Source organism: Sapajus apella, unplaced genomic scaffold (assembly GCF_009761245.1).
Source record: "Sapajus apella isolate SASKATOON/1434 unplaced genomic scaffold, GSC_monkey_1.0 scaffold37, whole genome shotgun sequence".
NCBI lineage: Eukaryota > Metazoa > Chordata > Mammalia > Primates > Cebidae > Sapajus > Sapajus apella.
In genome coordinates this window covers 14,402,259-14,425,012 of record NW_022436977.1, presented here as the reverse complement: position 1 = coordinate 14,425,012, position 22,754 = coordinate 14,402,259, and the positions used below count along the sequence as shown (strand labels likewise).

Below are 22,754 nucleotides of genomic sequence, written 5' to 3'. Positions count from 1 at the left end.
AATTTGAGGTTTGTTTTACAGTTCAAGGTACAGTATTTCTTGATACAAGTTCTGTGGTTGCTTCAAAAGTATCTGTGTTGCTTTTTCTGGGTGGTGTGTTCCATAAATTCTGTTGTGATGGTGGTGTTGAGTTCTATATCCTTACTGATTCTTAGTCTAGTCCTATTAACTGTTGAGAGAAGGGTATGGAGATCTTCAGTTCTATGGCCTACATTGACACTATGAGTGGGTGGCTTGCTGAATAGTGGGGAAAATCCTGACCACCTGGCTTCCACTGACACACTCCCATCAGAGAAAAGCAGGGGCACTGCATTTCTCCTTGGTGGAGTTAAAGTGCAGGCTCCCTGCCCAATCTCCAATGACACTGTGGGAAAGTAGGCCTCTCTATAGCTCAGTGGTGATGAAAGTCCTGACTCCCCACTCAGGCTTCTCAGTTGCCTGGTGGGGAGTTTGGGGAACCTTTTATAGCCTGGTGACGGTGGAAGTCTTGATTCTCCACTCTGCCTTTGCTGGTATGGGTGGGGCTGCAGATTTTTCTGTGCGGTGCTTGGCTGGAGTAAGAGGGTTATTGTCTGAAAGTTTTCTGTCCTTTTGGCTTATTGACTAGAGGGCAGGCTCATCTTGGGGCTTTTTGTCTGCACCCATTGGCATTTCTAGGTTTCTGGCTCTCCACATCCAGTCTGGGGTAAATGAGACAACAGATAGTCTGCTGTATGTTTTATATATAATATCAAGGGTTTTTAGATGTACTTAGTAGGAAGAATAGGGATAAAAACATCTTCTCCATCTTCCCAGATGCAGACGTCCATTACCACTGATTTTTGAACTGGAATTCATGTTACCTGCTCTTCTGGAGCTACCTTCCATCTTTTATAAAATCACCCTAAAAATTATACTGTTTAAGGATTGAACTGATTAGTCCTATTTCTTTTTCCTTTCTTCCTTCTTACTAACTCTACATTTTCCCTTGCGTATCACTCAGCCTCCCTCTTTTCTTTTCTTGCTGGTACCAACATTATACCAAAGACATGAAATTATTCCATAAACACCACTTAGGAAAGTGTATTAATCTGTTCTCATGCTGCTATGAAGAAATATCCAAGACTGGGTAATTTATAAAGAAGAAATGTAATTGACTCACAGTTCCATATGGATGGGTAGGCCTCAGGAAACTTAGAGTCATGGCAGAAGGCACCTCTTCACAGGGCAGTAGGAGAGAGAATGAAGCCAAGTGAAGGGGGAAGCCCCTCATAAACCATCAGAACTTGTGAGAACTCACTATCAAGAACAGCATAGGGGAAACTGCCCCCATGATTCAGTTATTTCCACCTGGTCATGCCCTTGACATGTGGGGATTATTACAATTCAAGGTGAGATTTGGGTTGGGGACACAGAGCCAAACCATATCAGAAAGATTTCACACTTCCTGAATTATCAGTTTATTAATGATTCTGAAACAGGAGATTTCCCTTGACCCTTTTGTGGGCCTTGAGACAGGGTGCTTCACTTACTCATCCTGTAGCTCTCAACCCCTTGAGGGAAGGTAAGCATGCAGGTGAGCGGGTGCCAGAGTGAGCGCTTTTGGGCTCTGGCTGGAGCAAAACTCTGCAGCCCCATAGCAGCATCTACTGGGGAATACCCCTGACTCCAGCAATCCAGTGAGCATGTTACAGTGCTCTTTTAGCTCTTCCATCAGAGATGGCTTAAGTGTTGACATCTCAGTGGGCCCTTTTTTATCTGCACTCACTCCTGAGCTATTGTCTTCTTCAGGAAAAATGAGTTTGCATGAATGAGTTGAAGGATGGTAAATGCGGGGGATTTTATTGCTGGTGAAAGTGGCTCTCAGCGGGAAGGGGAGCTGACAAGGGGACCAGGGCAGGGAAGGTAATTTTCTCTGGAAGTCCAACTGTCTGTGGCTGGATTCTTCTTTGAAGTTACGCCGTCAAGCTGTCCTTCTGAAGTCAAGCTACTTCTCTGTGACATCGAGCCGCTTCTTCCTCTATGCTGGCAGAGTTTGGGGTCTTCATAGGTATAGGATGGGGCAGGGCAGGGCCATGGGTGGTTTAGGAAAAGGCAACATTTGAATGGGAAAATAGGGATATAAGTTCTCACTTTGGGCGGTGATCTCAGGCTTTTTGGCTTGAGGGTGGGGCTTCGCCAGGGACCCTGCCCTTTTTTGCCTAGAATTTCTCTGCTTCCTGTCCCTGTCAGTTCTTTCACTTACAGGATTATTTGTTATCTAAGTTAAATGTGTGACACAGGTAAGTGTTATTTTTTGTTTTGAGATGGAGTCTTGCCCTCTTGCCTAGGCTGGAGTGCAGTGGTGTGATCTCAGCTCATTGCAACATCTGCCTCCCAGGTTCAAGCGACTCTCCTGCCTCAGCCTCCTGAGTAGCTGGGATTACAGGCATGTGCCACCACACCTGGCTAATTTTTTTTAGTAGTGATGGCATTTCACCATGTTAGCCAGGCTGGTTTTGAACTCCTGACCTCAGATGATCTGCCCACCTCAGCTTCCCAAAGTGCTGGGATTATAGACATCAGCCACCGTGCCCAGCCAATAAGTGTTTCTTCGTCTCTTCTGTGGACTGTCTACGTAAGAATCAGCTGATGCTTATTCACATGTATATCCTTGGGGACCACAGACATACTAAATCAGAATATCTGGGGTAGAGCCTAGAAATCTGTATTTTTATGAAATGCCTCAGGTGCCTCTTATGTGTAGTAAGAACCATCATTATGTGAGAACTTAAATGCTTACTATAAAATAATAACAATATGATAGTGCTTATAAAAACCAACAACCACCTCTAGAAGTTCAGAAACTTGTAAAGGTATGCTGCTTTATATATTGTTAATGACAATGATGTGGAAAGCCATTTTGAATTCTTGGTATGATTTTGAATCTAAAATATGCAGTTGTATCTTTATGTAATAATTTTTTCACCATGAGAGGATGTTTAAATCTACTTTAAATTCACTGTAGCAGTAGGCACTTTGTTTAGATTCGAGTATAGTTTACCATATAACTTGACATTTTAATATAAATATCTCTTTGTTTTATTTACAGGTATTAGGGGAATATTCCTACCTCTTAGATAAGGAAACACCAGAGGAAGTTATAGCTAAACTCTACAAGTTACTTATAAATGACTCTGTGTCTTCAGAAACAAAAGCCTGGTTAATTGCTGCTGTGACCAAACTGACACCTCAGGCACACTCTTCTAATACAATTGATAGATTAATCCAGGAATTTACCATATCTTTGGATACTTGTGTGAGACAACATGCATTTGAATTAAAACATTTGCATGAGAATGTGGAACTTATGAGGAGCTTGCTTCCAGTTGACAGGAGTTGTGAAGACTTGGTGGTAAGACATTGGTGTTCTATCTCTTTAAAAATTGTGTCATCATTAAACAGAGTAATTTTGCATTTGTGATGTATCAGGAATATATCAAAATATGGTTTCTGTAGCATTTAAGTGAAATTTGGAGTTTTTTCTCACATTAGTATGACAGAGAATTTGAGAGCTTCCATTCAGTACTGATTCTAAATAGGAAGAAGAGTGTCTCTTCTGGAGAACTGCAGTGAGGATATTTATATCCTGTGACAGTCTCTTTTAATATAGAATAATTCAAGAATTTCTTTTATTTGTTGACTTTAAAAGACATACATATCTGGAGTACAAATGATACTTTGATACATGCATAGAATGTGTAATACATAAATCAGTGTATTTAGGATATCTATCACCTCAAACATTTATTATTTCTTTGTCTTGAGAACATTTCAAATCTTCTCTTTAGTTATTCTGAGATATACAAGTAATATACAATTATTATTGTAGTCACCCTACTGTGCTATCATATACTAGAACTTAATCCTCTTATCTAGATATGTTAGTAACCATTAACCAACCATTCTTCTTCCATTCCCCTCATCTTTCCCAGCGTCTTTAACCATTCTATTCTCTACCTCCACGAGATGCACATTTTTAACTTCCACATGTGCATAAGAACATGTGATATTTGACTGTTCGTGCCATGCTTGTTTTACTTCATAGTGAAGTAAGTCCCATCCATGTTGCTAGAATATTATTTGGCTGAATAATATTCCATTGTGTATATATACCACATTTTCTTTATCCATGTGTCCACTGGTGGATACTTAGGTTGATTCCATATTTTGGCTGTTGTGAATAGTGCTACAGTGAACATGGGGGTGCAGGTATACCTTTGAAATAATTATTTCCTTTCCATTGGATAAATACCCAATGGTGGGATTGTATGGTAGTTCAATTTTTTTTTTTTTTTTTTTTAAATCTCCATGCTGTTTTCTATAATGGCTATCTTAATTTACATTCCTACTTTCAGTGCATGAGCTTCCTTTTTTTCTGTATCCTTGGCAATATTTATTATTTTTTTATCTACTTGATAATAGCCATTGTAACTGAAATGAGATAATACCTCGCAGTGGTTTTGATTTGCATCTCCCTGATGATTAGTGATGTTGAGCATTTTTTTGTTTACTTGTTGGCCATTTGTATATCTTCTTTTAAGAAATGTCTGTTAATGATCTTTGCTCACTTTTAAATGGGATTATTTGTTTTTTTGCTGTTGAGTTGAATTCCTTACATATTCTGGACATTAGTCCCTTGTTTGTAAATATTTTTTCCCATTCTACAGATTGTTTCTTCACTCTGTTGAGTGTATCGTTTGTTATGCATACGTTTTTTACCTTAATACAGTCCTATTTGTCATTTTTGCCTTTTTTGCCTGTGCTTTTGAAGTCTTAGACATAAATCTTTGCCTTGACGCTTGTCCTCAAGCATTTCCTCTAAGTTTGCTTCTAGTAGTTGTATAGTTTTTGATCTTACATTAAATTATTTAATTGATTATGAGTTTTTTATATGGTGAGAGATAGGGATCTCGTTTCATTATTCTGCATGTTGGTACCAAGGCTTTTCAACACTATTTATTGAAGAGGATATCATTTCCCCAATATATATTCTTGGCACTTCTACCAAAAATCAGTCAGTCATAAATACACAGATTTTTTTCTGGATCTCTCTGCTGTTCTGTTGGTTTGTATGTCTGTTTTTGTACCAATACCATGCTATTTTGGCTACTACAGCTTTAGTGTATTTTGGAATTAGGTAGTGTGATGCCTCCAGCTTTGTTCTTTTTGCTTAGTATTGCATTGGATACTCAGAGTCTTGTGGGTCTCTACAAATTTTAGGGTGTTTTTTCTATTTCTGTGAAGATTGTCATTGGTATTTTGATAGTGCATTGACTCTGTAGATTGCTTTGAGTAGTATGATCATTTAAACAATATTCTTGTGATCCAAGAGCATGGGATATATTTCCATTTGTCTGTATCCTCTTCATTTTCTTTTATAAGTGTTTTGTGGTTTTCCTTGTGGAGTTCTTCTACCTCCTTAGTTAAATTTATTCCAAGTATTTTTTTTTTTTGTCTAGTTTGTTATTGGTGTGTAGAAATGCTACTGATTTTTGTATGTTGATTTTGTATCCTGAATCTTTACTAAATTCTTTTATTAGTTCTAGGAACTTTTTGTTGAAGTCTTTAGGTTTTTCTATATATAAGATCATGTCATCTGCAAAAAGGTACAATTTGACTTCCTGTTTTCCAATTTAGATGCGTTTCTTTCTTTTGCCCAATTGCTCTGTCCAGGACTGTGTTGAATAGGAGTGATGAAAGTGGGCATCCTTGCCCTTTTCCAATTCTTACAGGAAGTGCTTTCAGGTTTTCCTTATTCATTGTGATATTGGCTTTGGGTTTGTCATATATGGGTTTTATGATGTTGAATTATGTTTTTTCTATGCTTAATTTCTTGTGAGTTTTTATCATGATGGGATGTTGGATTCTACCAAATGACTTCTCTTTATCTATTGAGATGATCATATGGTTTTTGTCCTTCGTTCTGTTGATGTGAAGTGTCACATTTATTGATTTGTGTATGTTGAACCATCCTCGCATTTCTGGGAAGATTCTACTTGATCATAGTGTATTATCTTTTGATGTGTGATTAGATTTAGTTTTCTAGTAAATTCTACTTGATCATAGTGTATTATTTTTTTGATATTTTTTGGATTCAGTTTTCTGGTATTCTGTTGAGAATTTTTCTATCTTTGTTCAACTGGAATATCGGCTTGTAGTTTGTTGTTGTTTTGTCCCTGTCTAGTTTTGGTATCAGGGTAATGCTGGTGGCCACATAGAATGAGTTAGGAAGAATGTCCTCCTCTTCAATTTTTTTGGACTAGTTTAAGTAGAGTTGGTTAGTTCTTCATTATATTTGCTAGAATTCAGCAGTAAAGCCATCTGGTAAGCTTTTCGCTGTTGGGAGACTTACTGTTTACTGATTCAATATTGTTGTTCATTCAGGTTTTCTATTTCTTCCTTGTGGAATCTTGATAGTTGTGTCCAGGAATTTATTAATTTCCATCAGGTTTTCCAGTTTGTTAGTATACAGTTGTTTATAATAGTCTCTAATAATCATTTGTATTTCTGTGGTAGCCATTGCAATGCCTCCTTTTTTTTTCTGGTTTTACTTATTTGAATCTTTTCTCTTTTTTTCTTTATTAGAATAGCTAGCAGTTTATCAATTTTGTTTATTGTTCCAGATAACCAACTTTTTGTTTTATTGATTTTTTTTGTATCTTATTTTAAGTCTCCATTTTGTTTATTTCTGGTTGGTCTGATCTTCATTATTTATTTCCTTCTACTAATGTTGAATTTGGTTTGTTCATCCTTTCTAGTCCCTTGAGGGGTATCATAAGATTATTTGTTTGAAATCTTTCTACTTTTTTGAAGTTTATAGCTATAAACTTCCCTCTTAGCACTGTTTTTGCTGTATTACATAGGTTTGGGTATGTTGTGTTTGAGGTTCCATTTTTATTAGAGTCAAGAAATTTTTAAATTTCCTTCTTGATTTCTTCACTGACCTGATGGTCACCCAGGAATATGTTGTTTAATTTTCAGATATTTGTTTAGTTTCCACAGTACCTCTTATCATTGATTTCTAGTTTTACTATGTGCAGTTTGAGAATATACTTGCTATGATTTTAATTTTTTCAAATTTGTTGAGACTTTTTGTGGCCTAACATATGGTGTGTCCTGGAGAATGTTCCATGTGTTGATGAGACACATGGAACTGAGAATGTATATTCTGCAGCTGTTGAATAAAATGTTCTGTAAATATGTTAGGTCTATTTGGTCTAGAATGCAAATTAAGTTTGATGCTTTTTTGTTGATTTTTTTTGTCTAGATGATCTGTCTTATTCTGAAAGTGATGTTTCCAACTATGATTGTATGGGGTTCTATCTCTCTCTTGAGCTTTAGTAATATTTCCTTTATGTATCTGGGTATCTAATAATATTTACATTATATATATTTGCTTCAGTGTTGGGTGCGTATGTATTTACAAATGTTGTATGCTTTTGGTGAATTGATCCCTTCATCATTATATAATGATATTTCTTGTCTCCCTTATGTTTTTTTTCCAAGTCTATTTTGTCTGATGTAACATTAGCTACTCTTGCATGCTTTTGGTTTCTGTTTGCATGGTTATTCTGATTTATCCCTACACTTTGAGTCTATGTGTGTCTTTACAGGTGAGTGAGTTTCTTAAAGGCAGCATATAGGTGGATCTTGTTTTGTTATCTGTTCAGCCAGCCTATATATTTTAATTGGGTAGTATAAACTGTTTTCATTAAAGGTTGTTATGGATAGGTGAGGATTTACTCCTGTCATTTTGTTGATTGTTTTATATATTTTTTCCTCTTCCACCCCTCTCCCCTTTCTTCCTTTTTTAATTGTTTACTTGTATGGATTTTATTTTGTGATGATAATATTTGATTCCTTTCTCTTTCTCATTTGTATATATACTTTACCAGTGAGTTTTATACTTTCATGTGTTTTCATGTTGGTAGATACCTTTTCACTCCCAGAGGTAAGATTCCCTCAAACATTTCTTTTAGGGTTGGCCTATTGGGGATGAATTCCCTTAGTTTTTACCTGTCTGAGGAAGACTTTATTTCTCCTTTATGCTGTGTATAGGATACTTACTTACCTTGCAGGTTTTTTTCCCCCCAGATATTTGTTTAGTTTCCACAGTACCTCTTATCATTGATTTTATTGATTATCAATAAAATAATCATTGATTATCCCATTTTCTCCTTGCCTATAAAATAAGGTTTCTGCTAAGAAATCCTCTATTAGTCTGATAGGGATACTCTTTAATGTGTGACTTGATACTTTTCTCTTGTTGTTTTTAGAATTCTCTCTCTGTAATTTGGCTTTTGATGGTTTGAGTGTAATGTGCTTTGGTGAAGACCTTTTTAGGTTGAATCTCTCTTTTTTATTTTTTATTTTTGAGATGGAGTTTCACTCTTGTTGCCCAGTTTGGAGTGCAATGGTGCAATCTCAGCTCACTGCAACCCCTGCCTCTTGGGTTCAACCGATTCTCCTGGCTCAGCCTTCCAAGTAGCTGGGATTACAGGCATGCACCACCACGCCCAGCTAATTTTTATTTTTAGTAGAGATAGGATTTCTCTATATTGGTCAGGCTGGTCTCAAACTCCTGACCTCAAGTGATCCCCCCGCCTCAGCCTCCCAAAGTGCTGGGATTATAGGCGTGAGCACTGTGGCCAGGTTAAATCTCTTTGAGGGTCTTTGAGCTTCCTGTGTATTGTTGTCTGTATCTCTTGCAAGACTTGAGAAGTTTTTAGCTATTATTTTCAGTTAGGTTTTCTGTGCCTTTGCCCATTTTGTCCTTAAACTCCCCAAATTCAAATATTTGTTTGCTTCATGGTGTCTCATATGTCACATATGCTTTCTTTATTGTTTTGTTTATTTATTTTTGTCTGGTTTATTTCAAAGACATGTTCTCAAATTTGGAAATCCTCCCTTCTCAATCTAGTCTATTGTTGAAGCTCTTGGTTATATTTTTTATTTCATTCATTGAATTCTTCAGTACTAGGAGTTCTGTTTGTTTCTTATTTATGATATCTACCTCTCTGTTGAATTTCTCATTTGGATCATGAATTATTTTCTTGATTTATTTTGTTTTATTTGTGTTCTCTTTTATCTTTTGAGTTTCCTTAAGATCATTATTTTGAAGTTTTTTTACAGGCATTTTATAGATTTTCTTTTTTTTTGGATCTGTCACTGGAGAGTTATTATGCCTTTGGAGGTGTCATGTTTCTTTGTTTTTTTTTTATTTTTCTTGTTTCCTCACATTGAAATGTGTGTATCTGGTGTAATAGCAGTTGGTTCTAAGTTTACGGATTCCCTTTAGTAGGGAAAGCCCTCTCCCTATAGATGTATCTATGGTGCTGGTTAATAAGGTGCTTGGGCTTTGATTCTGGATGGGCACAGTAATATAGTTTCCAAATGATTTCTTCAGCTGTAATCAAAATCAGTGATGTCTGTGAGTTCCTCGGTGGTGATGTTGTTTGGATATCCTGCCCAAATCTCACATTGAATTGTCATCCCCATTATTGGAGGTAGGGCCTAGTAGAAGTTGTTTGGGTCATAAGGGCAGATACCTCATGGCTTGGGGCTGTCCTTGTGATGGAGAGTGAGTTCTTGAGAGATTTGGTGTTGTAAAGTGTACCACCTCCCCCCACCCCTCCACACACTGGACTCTCTCTCTTGCTTCTGCTTTCACCATGTGATGTGCTTGCTTCTGCTTTACCTTCTTCCATAAGTAAAAGCTTCCCGAGGCCTTACCAGAAGCTGAACAGATGCCAGCATCATGCTTCCTGTATAGCCTGCAAATCTGTGAGCTAATTAAACCTATTTTCTTTGTAAATTACCCCGTCTCAAGTGTTTCTTATACCAGTACAAAAACAGACTTATACAGTGGCTTAGGGTGTGTTTGTCAGTGGAGGCTGTAGAAAGGCTTTGCTGAGGATAGAACGTTAGGGAGGTTGATTTTTGTGCACCACTGGTAGCAGTGGTTACCTGGGCATACTGGTTGTCAGATCCCTGGGCAGTTTGTATGAGTCCTAGCATTGGCAGGCTTTGGGTATGCCAGTCCTTGGGGCTCCAGAGGTGGCATGTGCAGATGCTGGTGGTAGCAACACTGGTATGCACACAAATTGATTTTCTTTCTTTCTTTTTTTTTTTTTTTTTTTTTTTTTTTTGAGACAGAGTCCTGCTCTGTTGCCAGGTGCCAGGCTGGAGTGCAGTGGTGCGATCTCGGCTCACTGCAACCTCTGCCTCCCGGGTTCAAGCAATTCTCTTGCCTTAGCCTCCTGAGTAGCTGGGACTACAGGCGCACGCCACCATGCCCAGCTAATTTTTGTATTTTTTTAGTAGAGCCAGGGTTTCACCATGTTGGCCAGGATGGTCTCGATCTCTTGACCTTGTGATCTGCCCTGCTTGGTCTCCCAAAGTGTTGAGATTACAGGCGTGAGCCACCGCGCCCGGCCACAAATTGATTTTTAGTAGCGATTCATGAATTGGGCAGTATCCCATTAGCATTATTCCACACTTTCTGCTTGATTTGTATTAGCTTACTGGTTTATTATAAACTATACTGCAAAGGATACAGAAGAAGGAGATGCATAAGGCAAGCTGTGGAGGAGGGTTCTCAGAGCTTTTATGCTCTCCCTGGGCATGCCACTTTTCAGCATACGCATTCCAGAGATGTTTATTGAAATGATGAGTGAACATGCCACACATAGTATTACATAGGGAGTAACTACACTTCCCTTTTCCTCCAATAAAAGATAATGATTTTGACATAGCCTCATCTCAAGAATCTTTTTTTTTTTTTTTTGAGATGGAGCTTCACTCTTGTCACCCAGGCTGGAGTGTAATGGCACAATCTTAGCTCACTGCAACTTCCGCCTCCCCCAGGTTCAAGTGATTCCCTTGTCTCAGCCTCCTGAGTAGCTGGGATTATAGGTGTCCACCACCATGCCACAGGTTAATTTTTGTATTTAGTAGAGATGGGGTTTTATCATTGTTGGCCAGGCTGGTCTTGAACTCCTGACCTCAGGTGACCCACCTGCCTCGGCCTCCCAGAGTGCTGGAATTACAGGCATCAGCCACCACACCCAGCCTACGAACCTTATTCAAGCAAAACCTTTCCAAATTCAAAGGGTGAGGTGCTATTTTTATGTTTGGGAATTATTTGCTATTCTAAATTATCTGAGCTATTTGTATATACTTGGCTAAATCAGTAGAGGCAAGTCTTTGGTTTCTGAGGTCATCACTGCTCTATCCACTTGTTTATCATTTTTGTTCATCTTCTTTTCTCCTTTCCCTCTCATTCTTTCTTCATCTCTTATTTATTCATTAAAAAATATTCTCTTAATACTTTTTCTGCTGAAATTAAGTAATTTTCCATAGATTTGTGAAAAAGTGTTTTCAGTTTTATTAGGATAGTTAAAGGCACTGTGGGAGGTTGAATAATGGCCCTCACAAAGATGTCCATGTCTTAATCTCTGGAATTTGTGCTTGTTACCTTAAACGTTAGAGGGAACTTTGTAGATGTGATGAAGTTAAATATTTCGTGATGGGGCAGTTATCCTAGATTATGTAGCTAGGCATGTTATAATCACAAGGATCCTTATAAAAGTGAATCAAGAGATTAGAGAGGAGAAGGCAAAGTAACAACAGAAGCAGAGATTGGAATGGTGTGGGCCACAAGTCAAGGAATGCTGGCAGTCTCTAAAAGCTGGAAGAAACAAGGAATGGATTCCCTTGGTACATCCAGAAGGATCCAGCCCTGCCAAAGCCTTGATTTTAGCCCCCTGCAGCAGGAGACCAATACAGTCACCATAACTTATAGTATATATGTCTGTTTCTTCTTGTGGGTTACAGTTCTGCTGAGGGTAGAAACTGTGTCTTCATCTCAATTATAGAACCTTATAGGATGCCATAACGTATTTGGTGCTCAAAAATATATTCCACACTGCAGTGAAATTAATAGTAAGTGCAAATGATTTATATTGTTAGATTCTTAGCCAGGTGATCTGATTATAGATGTTTCAGAAAGGTAGAGAGTTGGGTAACATTTTCATTTATTTATTCATTCATTCATTCATTTATTCGTTCATTCATTCGTTCATTCATTCATTCATTTTTTGAGACAGGCTCTTGTTCTGTCACCCAGGCTGGAGTACAGTGGCACAATCTTGGGTCACTACAACCTCTGCCTCCTGGTTGAAGCAGTTCTGTTGCAGCCTCCCAGGTGGTGGCTATGCTGGGACTACAGACACATTACACCATGCCTGGCTAATTTTTTATTTTTTTTATTTTTAGTGAAAATGGAGTTTCACGTTGTTGATTAGGCTGCTCTTAAACTCCTGGCCTCAAATGATGTGCACATCTCAGCCTCCCAGAGTGCTTGGATTACAGTCATGAGTCACTGCGCCTGGCTGTGGTAGCATTTTTAGAATTGTTTTTGTTTCTCATTTAGAATTTCAAAAAATATATATGGGCTAAAATTATTTATGTGACTGTATAATCTACTTAGGATACATTTATTTAATTCCTGATTTTTGCTTAATTTTATTATAGGTAGATGCTTCTTTATCTTTTCTGGATGGTTTTGTGGCTGAAGGACTCAGTCAGGGTGCAGCGCCTTACAAACCTCACCACCAGCGCCAGGAGGAAAACCTTTCTCAGGAAAAAGGTAATTTTTCATGGATTTATGATAAGCTAGAGTGTAGGGAGGTAATTTTTTGATATTATAATCATGTAAGTAAATAAATAAAGATATTTACTTTCTATTATTCCTCTTTAATGATTTACTTGTGATTTGTTTGCCCTGACTAGGTTTTCAGATACCCAGAGGAAAAAATAAAGTTAGCTTAGAGGTATTCCTAAAGACATAGGCTCTCTATACACAAATACCTAAGATACTGTAGTCATACTGGAATATTTTTGTTTTTGAGACAAGAGTCTTGCGCTGTCACCCAGGCTGCAGTGCCGTGAAGCGATCTGGGCCCACTGCAACCTTGGCCTTTCAGGCTCAAGCTATTCTTGTGCCTCAGCCTACCAAGTGGCTGGAATTACAGGCGAGTGCCACCACACCCAGCTAATTTTTGTATTTTTAGTAGAGATGGAGTTTCACCCTGTTTGCCAGTCTGTTTTCAAACTTCTGGCCTCAAGTGATCTGCCTGGTTTGGCCTCTCAAAGTGCTGGGATTACAGGCCTGAGCCACCGTGCCTGGCTATGAATTTTGAAGAACTGTTTTTTTTTTTTTTGTGGGGGCATAATATATTTATTAACATAATAATGATCTTTATGGGAAACTTTTTTCTTTTTTTTAAATTTAAACTTCTAAGTTCGGGGGTACAAGAGCAGGGTTTTTATATAGTAAAATTGTGTCATGGGGGTTTGTTGTACACCTTATTTCATCACCCAGGTATTAAGCTTAGCACCCATTAGGTTTCCTGATCCTCATCCTCCACCCTCTGAAAGGCCCCAGCATGTGTTGTTTCCCTCTGTGTGTCCATGTGTTCTTATCATTTAGCTCCCACTTCCAAGTGAGAACATGCGATGTTTGGTTTTCTGTTCCTGCATTAGTTTGCTGAGGATGGCCTCCAGCCCCATCCATGTCCCTTCAAAAGATACGAGCTCATTCTTTTTTATGGCTACATGGAAGAACTTGAAGGTGGGGGTATCATGTTGTTCATTGTGCTAGTGGGCTGACACATACTAGTGTAGCATACCTGTGGAAAGTTTCAGAAAACAACCCTGGTTATTATGGACTAGTGAGCTTCATGGGGAATATAATCATGTTTTGATCCATGTGTAGTGTTCAGATCAGAGTAATTAGCATATCCATCATCTCAAATATTTATCATTTCTTTGTGTTAGGAATGTTCAATATCCTTCTAGTTTTTGAGACTAATGCTTTTTGTTAACTATAGTAATGTAGTGTTCTATAGTGGTGTAGAACACTAGAACTTATTTCTTTTATGTAGCTATGTATAATTTTTTTATCCTTTGACAAATCCCTCTGTATTCTTCCCTTCCCCCACCCTTCCCAGCCCCTAGTGTCCTGTATTCTAAATTTTACTTTTATGAGATCAACTTTCTTTAGCTTCCACATATAAGAGAGAACATGTGGTATTTTTTGTTCCTCACTTAATATAATGTCCTTCAGTTTCATCCATGTTGCCATGAATGACAGGATTTCATACGTTTTTATGGCTGAATAGTATTTCACTTTGTATATATACCACATCATTTTCTTTATCCATTCATCTATTGTTGGACACCTAGGCTGGTTCCATGTTATGTTGATTCCATATCTTGGCTACTTTGAATAGTGCTCTGCAATAAACATTTGAAGTGCTAGATAATTTGTTCAATGCTGAGAGTACAGTGTTTTGAAGCCGCCAACTATAACCAAATCAGGGTTTCTCTCTCCCTTTAGGTCTAATATTTGCTTTATATATTTGGATGCTCTGGTGTTGGGTACATACATATTTATAATTGTTATATTCTTTTTATGAATTAATCCCTTTCTTTCTTTCTTTTTTCTTTTTTTTTTTTTTTCTTTTTTTTTTAAGGACATTTCAGTGCTATGGTCCCTTTATTATACAGTGTTTTTCTTTGTGTCCTCTTACAGCTTTTAACTTAAAGTCTGTTTTGTTTGTTATTAGTATAGTGACTTCTGCTCACTTTTGGTTTCTGTTTGTCTGGAGTATCTTTTTCCATCCCCTCACTTTCAGTCTGTGTGTGTCTTTACAGGTGAGGTGGGTTTCTTGTAGGCAGTGTATTGTTGAGTCTTGTTTTCTTAAAAATCCAGGCAGTCATTCTCTGTCTTTTAAGTGGTAGAATTTGATCCATTTGCGTTCAAGGTTATTATTGATGGGTGAGGATTTGCTGCTATCATTTTATTGATTGTTTTCTGGGTGTTTTACATATGCTTTGTTACTTACTTCCTTTCGTTTATTTTTGCAGTTGGGTGGTTTTCTTTAGTGATAAAGTTTGATTTCTTTCTTTTTCTCATTTATGTATCAGCTCTACCAGTAAGTTTTATAGTTTTGAATGTTTTCATAATGGTACTTACTGTCTTTTCGCTTTCAGACTCCCTTGAGTATTTCATGAAAGGGTGGTCTAATGGTAATGAATTCCCTGATTTTGCTTGCCTGTGAAAGATCTTATTTCCCCTTTATTTCTGAGGGATAGCTTTGCTGGGTATGATATTCATACTGACTATTTTTTCTATTTCTTTTTTAGTACTTTGAATATATCATCCCCTTTACTCCTGGCCTATAAGGTTTCTGGTGAGAAATCAGTTGTTAGTCTAATAGGGATTCCCTTATATGTGACTTGATGCTTTTCTGTCACTGCTTTCAAAATTCTTTGTCTTTGATTTTTGACGATTTGACAAAAATGCGCCTTGAAAAGGACCTGCTTGGGGTTGAATCTATTGAGGTTCTTTGAGCTTCCTGGACTAGGATATTCTTTCTTCCAAGACTTGGAAATTTTCTTGCTATCATTTCATTAATTGTTTTCTTTGCAATTTTCCTTTTCTTCTCCTTCTGGAGTGCCCATAATACAAATATTTATTTGCTTAATGGTGTCCCATAAATCCTGTAGGCTTTCTTCATTTTTAAAAAATTCTTTTTTCTTTTTTTTTGTCCTGTTATTTCAAAAGACCTGTCTTCAATTTCAGAAATTATTTCTTCTGCTTTCTGATGTGTTATTGAAGCTCTTGCTTATATATTTTATTTCATTTATTGAATTCTTCAGCTCTAGGATTTCTGTTTGGTTCTTTTTTATATCTCTTTATTGAATTTCTTGTTCAAATAATGTATTGTTTTCCTGATTTCTTTGAATTGTCTGCCTGTATTCTTTTGTATCTCACTGAGTTTCCTTAAGACTGGTATTTTGAATCCTTTTTTCTGGAATTTCATATATTTCCTTATGATTGGGGGTCTGTCACTAGAAATTTATTTTTTTGCTTTGGTACATGTTTCTTTTTTCGTGGTTGATTTATCCCTATGTTGATTGGTATGAATCTGGTGGAAAAGTTCACTCTTTCAATTTTATGTAGTGGAGTTTGAAGGGTAAGAATTATTTGTATAAATGGGTCTTGGAGTATAAGTTCAGTAGGGTACATTGGCCTTGGTTCTAGGTGGACATATAGTGTAGTCTTCATGTAGTTAGTTTGTTTGTTTCATTTCTTTATTTTCTTTCGGTTTTTCTGTCTTTCTTTCTTTCTTGTCTTGCTCTGTTGCCCAGGCTGGAGTGCAGTGGCACAACCTTGGCTCACTGCAAGCAGTTCTTCCATCTCAGCTTCCTGAGTAGCTGGGACGACAGATACATGCCACCATGCCCGGGTAATTTTTGTATTTTCAGTAGAGACAGGGTTTCACCATATTGGTCAGGCTGGTCTCAAACTCCTGACCTCAGAAGATCTGCCCACCTCAGCCTCCCAAAGTGCTGGGATTATAGGTGTGAGCTGTCGTGCCTGACCATGTAGTTTCTTTACCTGTAATCTATACTAGTGGTTTTTGAGAGTTTCTCAGTGGCCCAGACTCAGTTTGTGGTGATAGTGGTGTGGCTTTGCCAAGGGTGGGCTTCCCAGGCTATTTCTCAAGTCATGGATATGTGCATGTACACAGTAAGTCAGCCAACTTGGGGTCTGGCTCGCTGAGGTTTGGGGCCGTGGAGCCGTTACTCTGGCTGGGAGCATGGGCATGTAGTTGCTTAGCCTGCCTTGGGACGACACATCTGCCAAGAGCAGCCTATGGGGCTGTTTCTTAGGCTCAGTATGTGGGTGCATGGCTGCTTGGCTGGCCTTAGGGGTGGGGTGGGCGTGTCTTCTGAGGGTAGCCCCATGGGGATGTTTCTCTCACACAGGAGACAGCTGCATGGCTGTGAGCAGTCCAATATTTCTTAAGTGTATTAAAATTCTTCGTTCAACAAAATACCTGATGATTTAAGTTAGAAACAGCTAATAAAGGAAAGAGTAACTTTGTACTTAAGAAATGCAGCCCAGCCGGGCACGGTGGTTCATGCCTGTAATCCCAGCACTTTGGGAGGCTGAGGCGGGCAGATCACCTGAGGTTAGGAGTTTGAGACCAGCCTGACTATTATGGTGAAACCTCGTCTTGAAAAAATAATAAAATAATAAAATTAAATTAAAAAAAGAAATGCAGCCTATTAGGAAAATACTTCTGACATGATTTTGGTAAAGGGGAATCCTTGAGTTACTTGGATGGTAGAAAGGAAGTATGCATGTGAATAAAGGGAGATCAGTTAACATATTATCTGTTTATGAGTTCACAATGTCAATACTCAAAAGTTGAATGCTGAAAGATTTTTTTTTTCTATTTGCCTTTTAATGATTTTTTGAGTACTTATTTTCCAGTCTCTGTGCTAGACATATATAGTTAAGACAACAACTAAACTGTTGATCCTAGAATGATACCAAAAATTAGGAACATTACTTGATGTTCTCTTTTTTCAGAAGCATTCGCTCTTTTTTGCCTTTTTTTAACTTTAAAATTTTTTTATTATTTTATTGTGATTAAGAACCTTTCCTGGAGGTGTCCCCTCTTAACAAATTTTTAAGTGTATAATATATTATGATACTATAGATAAAATGTTGTACAGCAGATCTCTAGCACTTACTCATCTTGTTTAACTAAAACTTCATGCCCATTGATTGGTAAATCCCCATTTCTCTCTCCCCTTAGCCTCTGTCAGCCACCATTCCATTCCTCAATTCTATGAATTTGACCTTTTAGGTACCTCATAAAAGTGGACCCATGCAATATTTTTCTGTACCTTATCTCACTTAGCATAATATCCCTAAGCTTTATCCATGTTGTCATATATTGCAGAATTTTCTTCATTTTCAAGGCTTAATAGTATTCCATTGTATATGTATATGACATCTTTATCCATTCACTTACTGATGAGCGTTTAAGTTGTTTTCACATCTTGGCTATTGTGAATACTGCTGCAATGAACATGGGAGTGATAATATCTCTTTTGGATCCTGATTTCAACTATTTGGGATAAATACCCCCTCAGAAGTGAGACTGTTGGAGCATATAGTAGTTGTATTTTTATTTATTTATTTAGAGACAGAGTCTTGCTCTGTCCCCCAGGCTGGAGTGCAGTGGTGTGATCTCAGCTCACTGAAACCTCTGCCTCCTGCATTCAAGCAATTCTTCTGCCTCAGCCTCCTGGGTGGCTGGGAGTACAAGCATGAGCCACTATGCCCGGCTAATTTTTGTATTTTTAGTAGAGATGGGGTTTCGCCATGTTGACCAGGCTGGTCTCAAACTCCTCACCTCAGGTAATCCACCAGTCTTGGCCTCCTAAAGTGCTAGGATTACAGATGTGAGCCACTGTGCTTGGCTATTTTTTTTTTTTTTTTTTTGACAGGGTCTCATTCTGTTACCTAGGCCAGAGTGCAGTGGAATGATCATAGTTCACTGTAGCCTTGAACTCTTGGGCTTAAGTGATCCTACTGTCTTAGCCTCCTGAGCATCTAGGATTACAAGTACATGCTACCATGCCTGGTTAACTTTTAATTTTTTGTAGAGACAGAAATGCTGCCCAGGCTGGTCTCAAACTCTTGAGCTCAAGAGATCCTCCTCCCTTTACATTGCAAAGCACTGGGATTATAGGCATGAGCTACCGGGCATTGCCTGTATTTTTATTTTTTTGAGGAAGCTCCGTACTGCTTTCCACAGTGGCTGCACCATTTTGCATTCCCATCAACAATGGGTAAGGGTTCTAACTTTTTCATAGCCTTGTTGACACATGTTATGTTTTCTTTTCTTTGATAATTACCATCCTGACAGGTACAAGGTGATGCCTTATTATGGTTTTGGTTTGTATTTTCTTGCTAATGGTGACATTGAGCATTTTTTCAAATATGTGTTGGCCATGTGTATGTCTTATTTGGAGAAACGTTTATTCAAGTTATTGCCTATTTTTTAATCAGGTTATTGGTTTTTTTTTTTTTAAACTATTGAGTCATAGGATTAACATATTTTGGAGGTTAACCCTTACCAGATATGTGATTTGCAAATATTTTCTCCCATCCCATACGTTGCCTTTTCGTGTTTTCTTTGCTGTGACGAAGTTTTTTAATTTGATGTATTGCCATTTGTTTTTGTTATTGTTACCTGTACTTTTGGTGTCATATCCATGAAATCATTGTAAAGACCAGTGTCATAAAGCAGCTTTTCCCTTATGTTTCTTTCTATGAGTTTTACAGTTTTGGGTCTTACAGTTAAGTCCTGAATTCATTTTGAGTGAATTTTTATGTATGGTGTAAGATAAAGCTTCCATTTTATTCTTCTGCATGTGCATATTTGGTTTTCCCAATGCTGTTTGTTGAGAAGACTATCGTTTCTCTGTTGCATATTCTTGGTGTCCTTGTTCGAAATCAGTTGAACATAAATGCTTGGGTTTATTTCTGGACCCTCTGTTCTGTCTCTGTATCTGTCTTTATGCCAGTAGTATGCTGTTTTGATTATTGTAGGTTTGTAATATATTTTGAAATCAGTAAGTGTGATGCCTTCAGTTTTGTTCATTATTCTCAAGATTAATTTGGGTATTCATGGTCTTTAGTGGTTCTTCATTGGTGAATTCTACCAAACGCTTAATGAATTAATATTGGGGCTGGGCATAGTGGCTCATGCCTGTGGTCCCAGCAATTTGGGAGGCAATGGCAGGAGGATCACTTGAAGCCAGGAGTTTGAGACCAGCCTGAACCCCATCTCTTAAAAAAAAAAAAAAAAAAAAAAGAGAGAGAGAGAGAGAATGTCAATCCTTGTCAACCTCTTCCAAAAATTTGAAGAGGAGAGAATATTTCTAAACTTATTTTATGAGACCAGCATTACCCTGATAGAAAAGCCAGAGAGAGCCACCACAAAAAAAAAGAAAACTGCAGGCCAATATCCGTGATGAATAAAGGCAAAATACTAGGGAACTGAACTCAATAAAAGGATCATACACCATGATCAAGTGGGATTTATTCCAGGGATCCAAGGATGGTTCAACATCTGAAAATAAATTAATGTGACATCACATTAACAGAGTAAAGGATAACAACCATACGATTCTCAATAAAAGTAGAAAAAGTGTTTGACAAAATTGAAGTCCCTTTCATGATTTAAAAAAAAAACTTGATAACTAAGAATAGAAGGCAGTATCCCAATATAATAAATGCCATATATGATAAACTCACAGCTAACATTATAACATGGTGTGCTGAAAAATCAAAAACTTTTCCTCTGAGATCAGGAGAAAAGCAAGAATGCCCACTCTTCTATTTTGTAGTCAACACAGTACGGGAAATACTAGCCAGAGCAATTAAGCAAGAGAAAGAAGAAAGGTATTCAGATTGGAAAGGAAAATTGTTCCTCTTTGCAGATAATACGGCTTTCTTTATAGAAAACCTAAATTAGATTCCATCAAAAAACTCTTAGAAGTAATAAGCAAATTCTGGAAAGTTGCAGGATGCAAAGTCAACATGCAAAAATCAGTTGCATTTTTATGCACTAAAAGCAAACTGTTTGCCAAGGATATTAGGAAGACAGCCCAATTTATGATAGCGCCAAAAGGAGCGAAATACCTAATAATAAACTTAAGCAGGTGAGAAAGTTGTGTTTAATGAAAACCACTCAACATTAATTAAAGAAATCAAACAAGACACAAATAAATGAAATCCATCATGTGTTCATGGATTGGAAGGTGCATGTATTCCATGCAATCCCTTTCTTCTAAGGGTTTTTATATGTTATTTATCAAAGTGATAACTAATGGACTATAAAAATTAAACTCTCTTTCAAAGTGTAATCAGTTTCCTTTCATTAACTTTTTATATATTAGTAGAATATATTGAGGGAAAAATTAAACTTTTGAATTATAATTGCCCAACCTGTGGCTGTACTGCATATAAAGGCCTTATGACATTCAGGACATAGAGTGAAAATCTGAGTTTCCACAGTGGGAGGTCTGGTTCAGTTGCCCTATTTCCTTATGTTCAAGTATCTGGGGTCCACCACTTGCCATTACTGAAGTCAAGGGTAAGCTAGGGAAAGAGAGATAGAATAGGGAGACTGTTTCCTGGCACTGCCTATTTTCTTTCTTAAAATAAGTTAAATTGCTGACCCAAATATAAGAGCCCTGGAATTCTCCAAGCTTATGCAGTCCTTTGCCAAGTATATTTTTTTCCCCATAGAGCCATCATTGTAAATGGGATTAAGTTCTCAAACTAGGTTCTTCCTCTCTCCTCCCAAATCTGTGTTTCAAAAGTCCTTTAAAGCAAAATTGAAATTTCAATAGACTGGCATAGAAAAGGAAATTGGTTATGAGACAGGAAATAGCAAGTAGTTAATAAATACTTGTGGGATAAATAATAAAATTATATATCTTAGAATTGGGATTGACTCTAAGACAGAAAATAAAGAGTAGGGGAAATAGGTATTTTATGCATAAAGAGTTAATTCTGGAATCTTTCCATTATCTGTTTTGGTACTAATTTTTTTTTTTTTTTTTTTGAGACGGAGTCTCACTCTGTTGCCCAGGCTGGAGTGCAGTGTCACAATCTCGGCTCTTTGCAGCCTCCACTTCTTGGTTTCAAGTGATTCTCATGCCACAACTTCCTGAGCAGCTGGGACAACTGGTGAATGCCACCACATCAGCTAATTTTTGTATTTTTAGTAGAGATGGCATTTCACCTGTTGCCCAGGCTGGTCTCGAATTCCGGACCTCAAGTGATCCGCCCTTCTCTACCTCCCAAAATTCTGGGATTGCAGGCTCAAGCCACCACACCCAGCCTGTTCTGGTACTAATCTTATTTCAGATTTCTATAAATATTTGTAGAGAGTAGTAGTTAAATGTTACTTTAATAAGTGATATTTTGATCTCTTAGTCAGAAAAATGAATAAACTTCAGGAAAATACCATGAGATATTAAGAATTAGCAAAAATAGGTGAGATGATGGGGAACAAACTTTCTTAAAATTTCCCATCAAAGAAAGCATTTCAGAATCAGTGTGGATTATTCTATTAAAATGTTAATCAAATGTGTTATAACTCCAGCACTAGATAACCAGAAATAATAAGGGGAAACAGTATTTACTAACTATGGCTTTTGGAAAGCCATGTCAACGTGAGGTTGTTAGTCTCTCAAAAAATAAAATAACAAGAATCAGATAACTAAAGTTAATTACTTAACTAATTAAAAAAATTAATAACAGCTGAGGATGGTTAGAGAAATATAGCCAAGTTATCAAAGTATAAAAGAATTTCAGTATGAAGTATGATAAATGAGTGTACGTTAACCGAGGCCTCTAAAGTATTAATAATAAGGGATACAAATAGGTTAAATGTTGTATTATTCACTTATGCACAGGATAGTTTATACTTTATTATGTCTTACTTAGAATACTTCAGTGGCTCCCAACTCCAAGGACTCTGCCTCCAGCTCATGTTTTCTCTTCTGGTGAATTGCCCTCATTCATCATCTGGCTAAATTCTACATATTCACTAAGTTGCAAGTCAGCTGTCTTCTTCCTTCTCTTGGCTCTTTCTGCATACCATTTTTTTCCCTTCTGCTCCACACATGTGCATAGAGCTCTTGCACATGTAGTTAACTCTTCAGCATCTTTAGTTCTTTTAGGCATTCATTGCTGTATGGGTCTTGGGGAGTTTTCACTGAAGAATGAAAATAATGTGGCTTGAACTTTATTCTCAGCCTTGAGCCTTTCCAGCCCTTCCTTAGAT

General features: G+C 37.5%; 1 protein-coding gene across 2 annotated transcripts in view; it reads left to right on the top strand.

Annotated features, from left to right (window-relative positions):
• The window catches only part of AP4E1 (adaptor related protein complex 4 subunit epsilon 1), an 86,592-nt gene that overhangs the window by 40,274 nt on the left and 23,564 nt on the right, over positions 1–22,754 (top strand). For both annotated transcript variants that reach the window (XM_032297474.1, XM_032297475.1), the window contains 2 exons: positions 3,071–3,373; positions 12,556–12,670. In XM_032297474.1, coding sequence (XP_032153365.1) covers positions 3,071–3,373; positions 12,556–12,670 — 418 coding nt within the window. The remainder of the gene's footprint in view (positions 1–3,070; positions 3,374–12,555; positions 12,671–22,754) is intronic.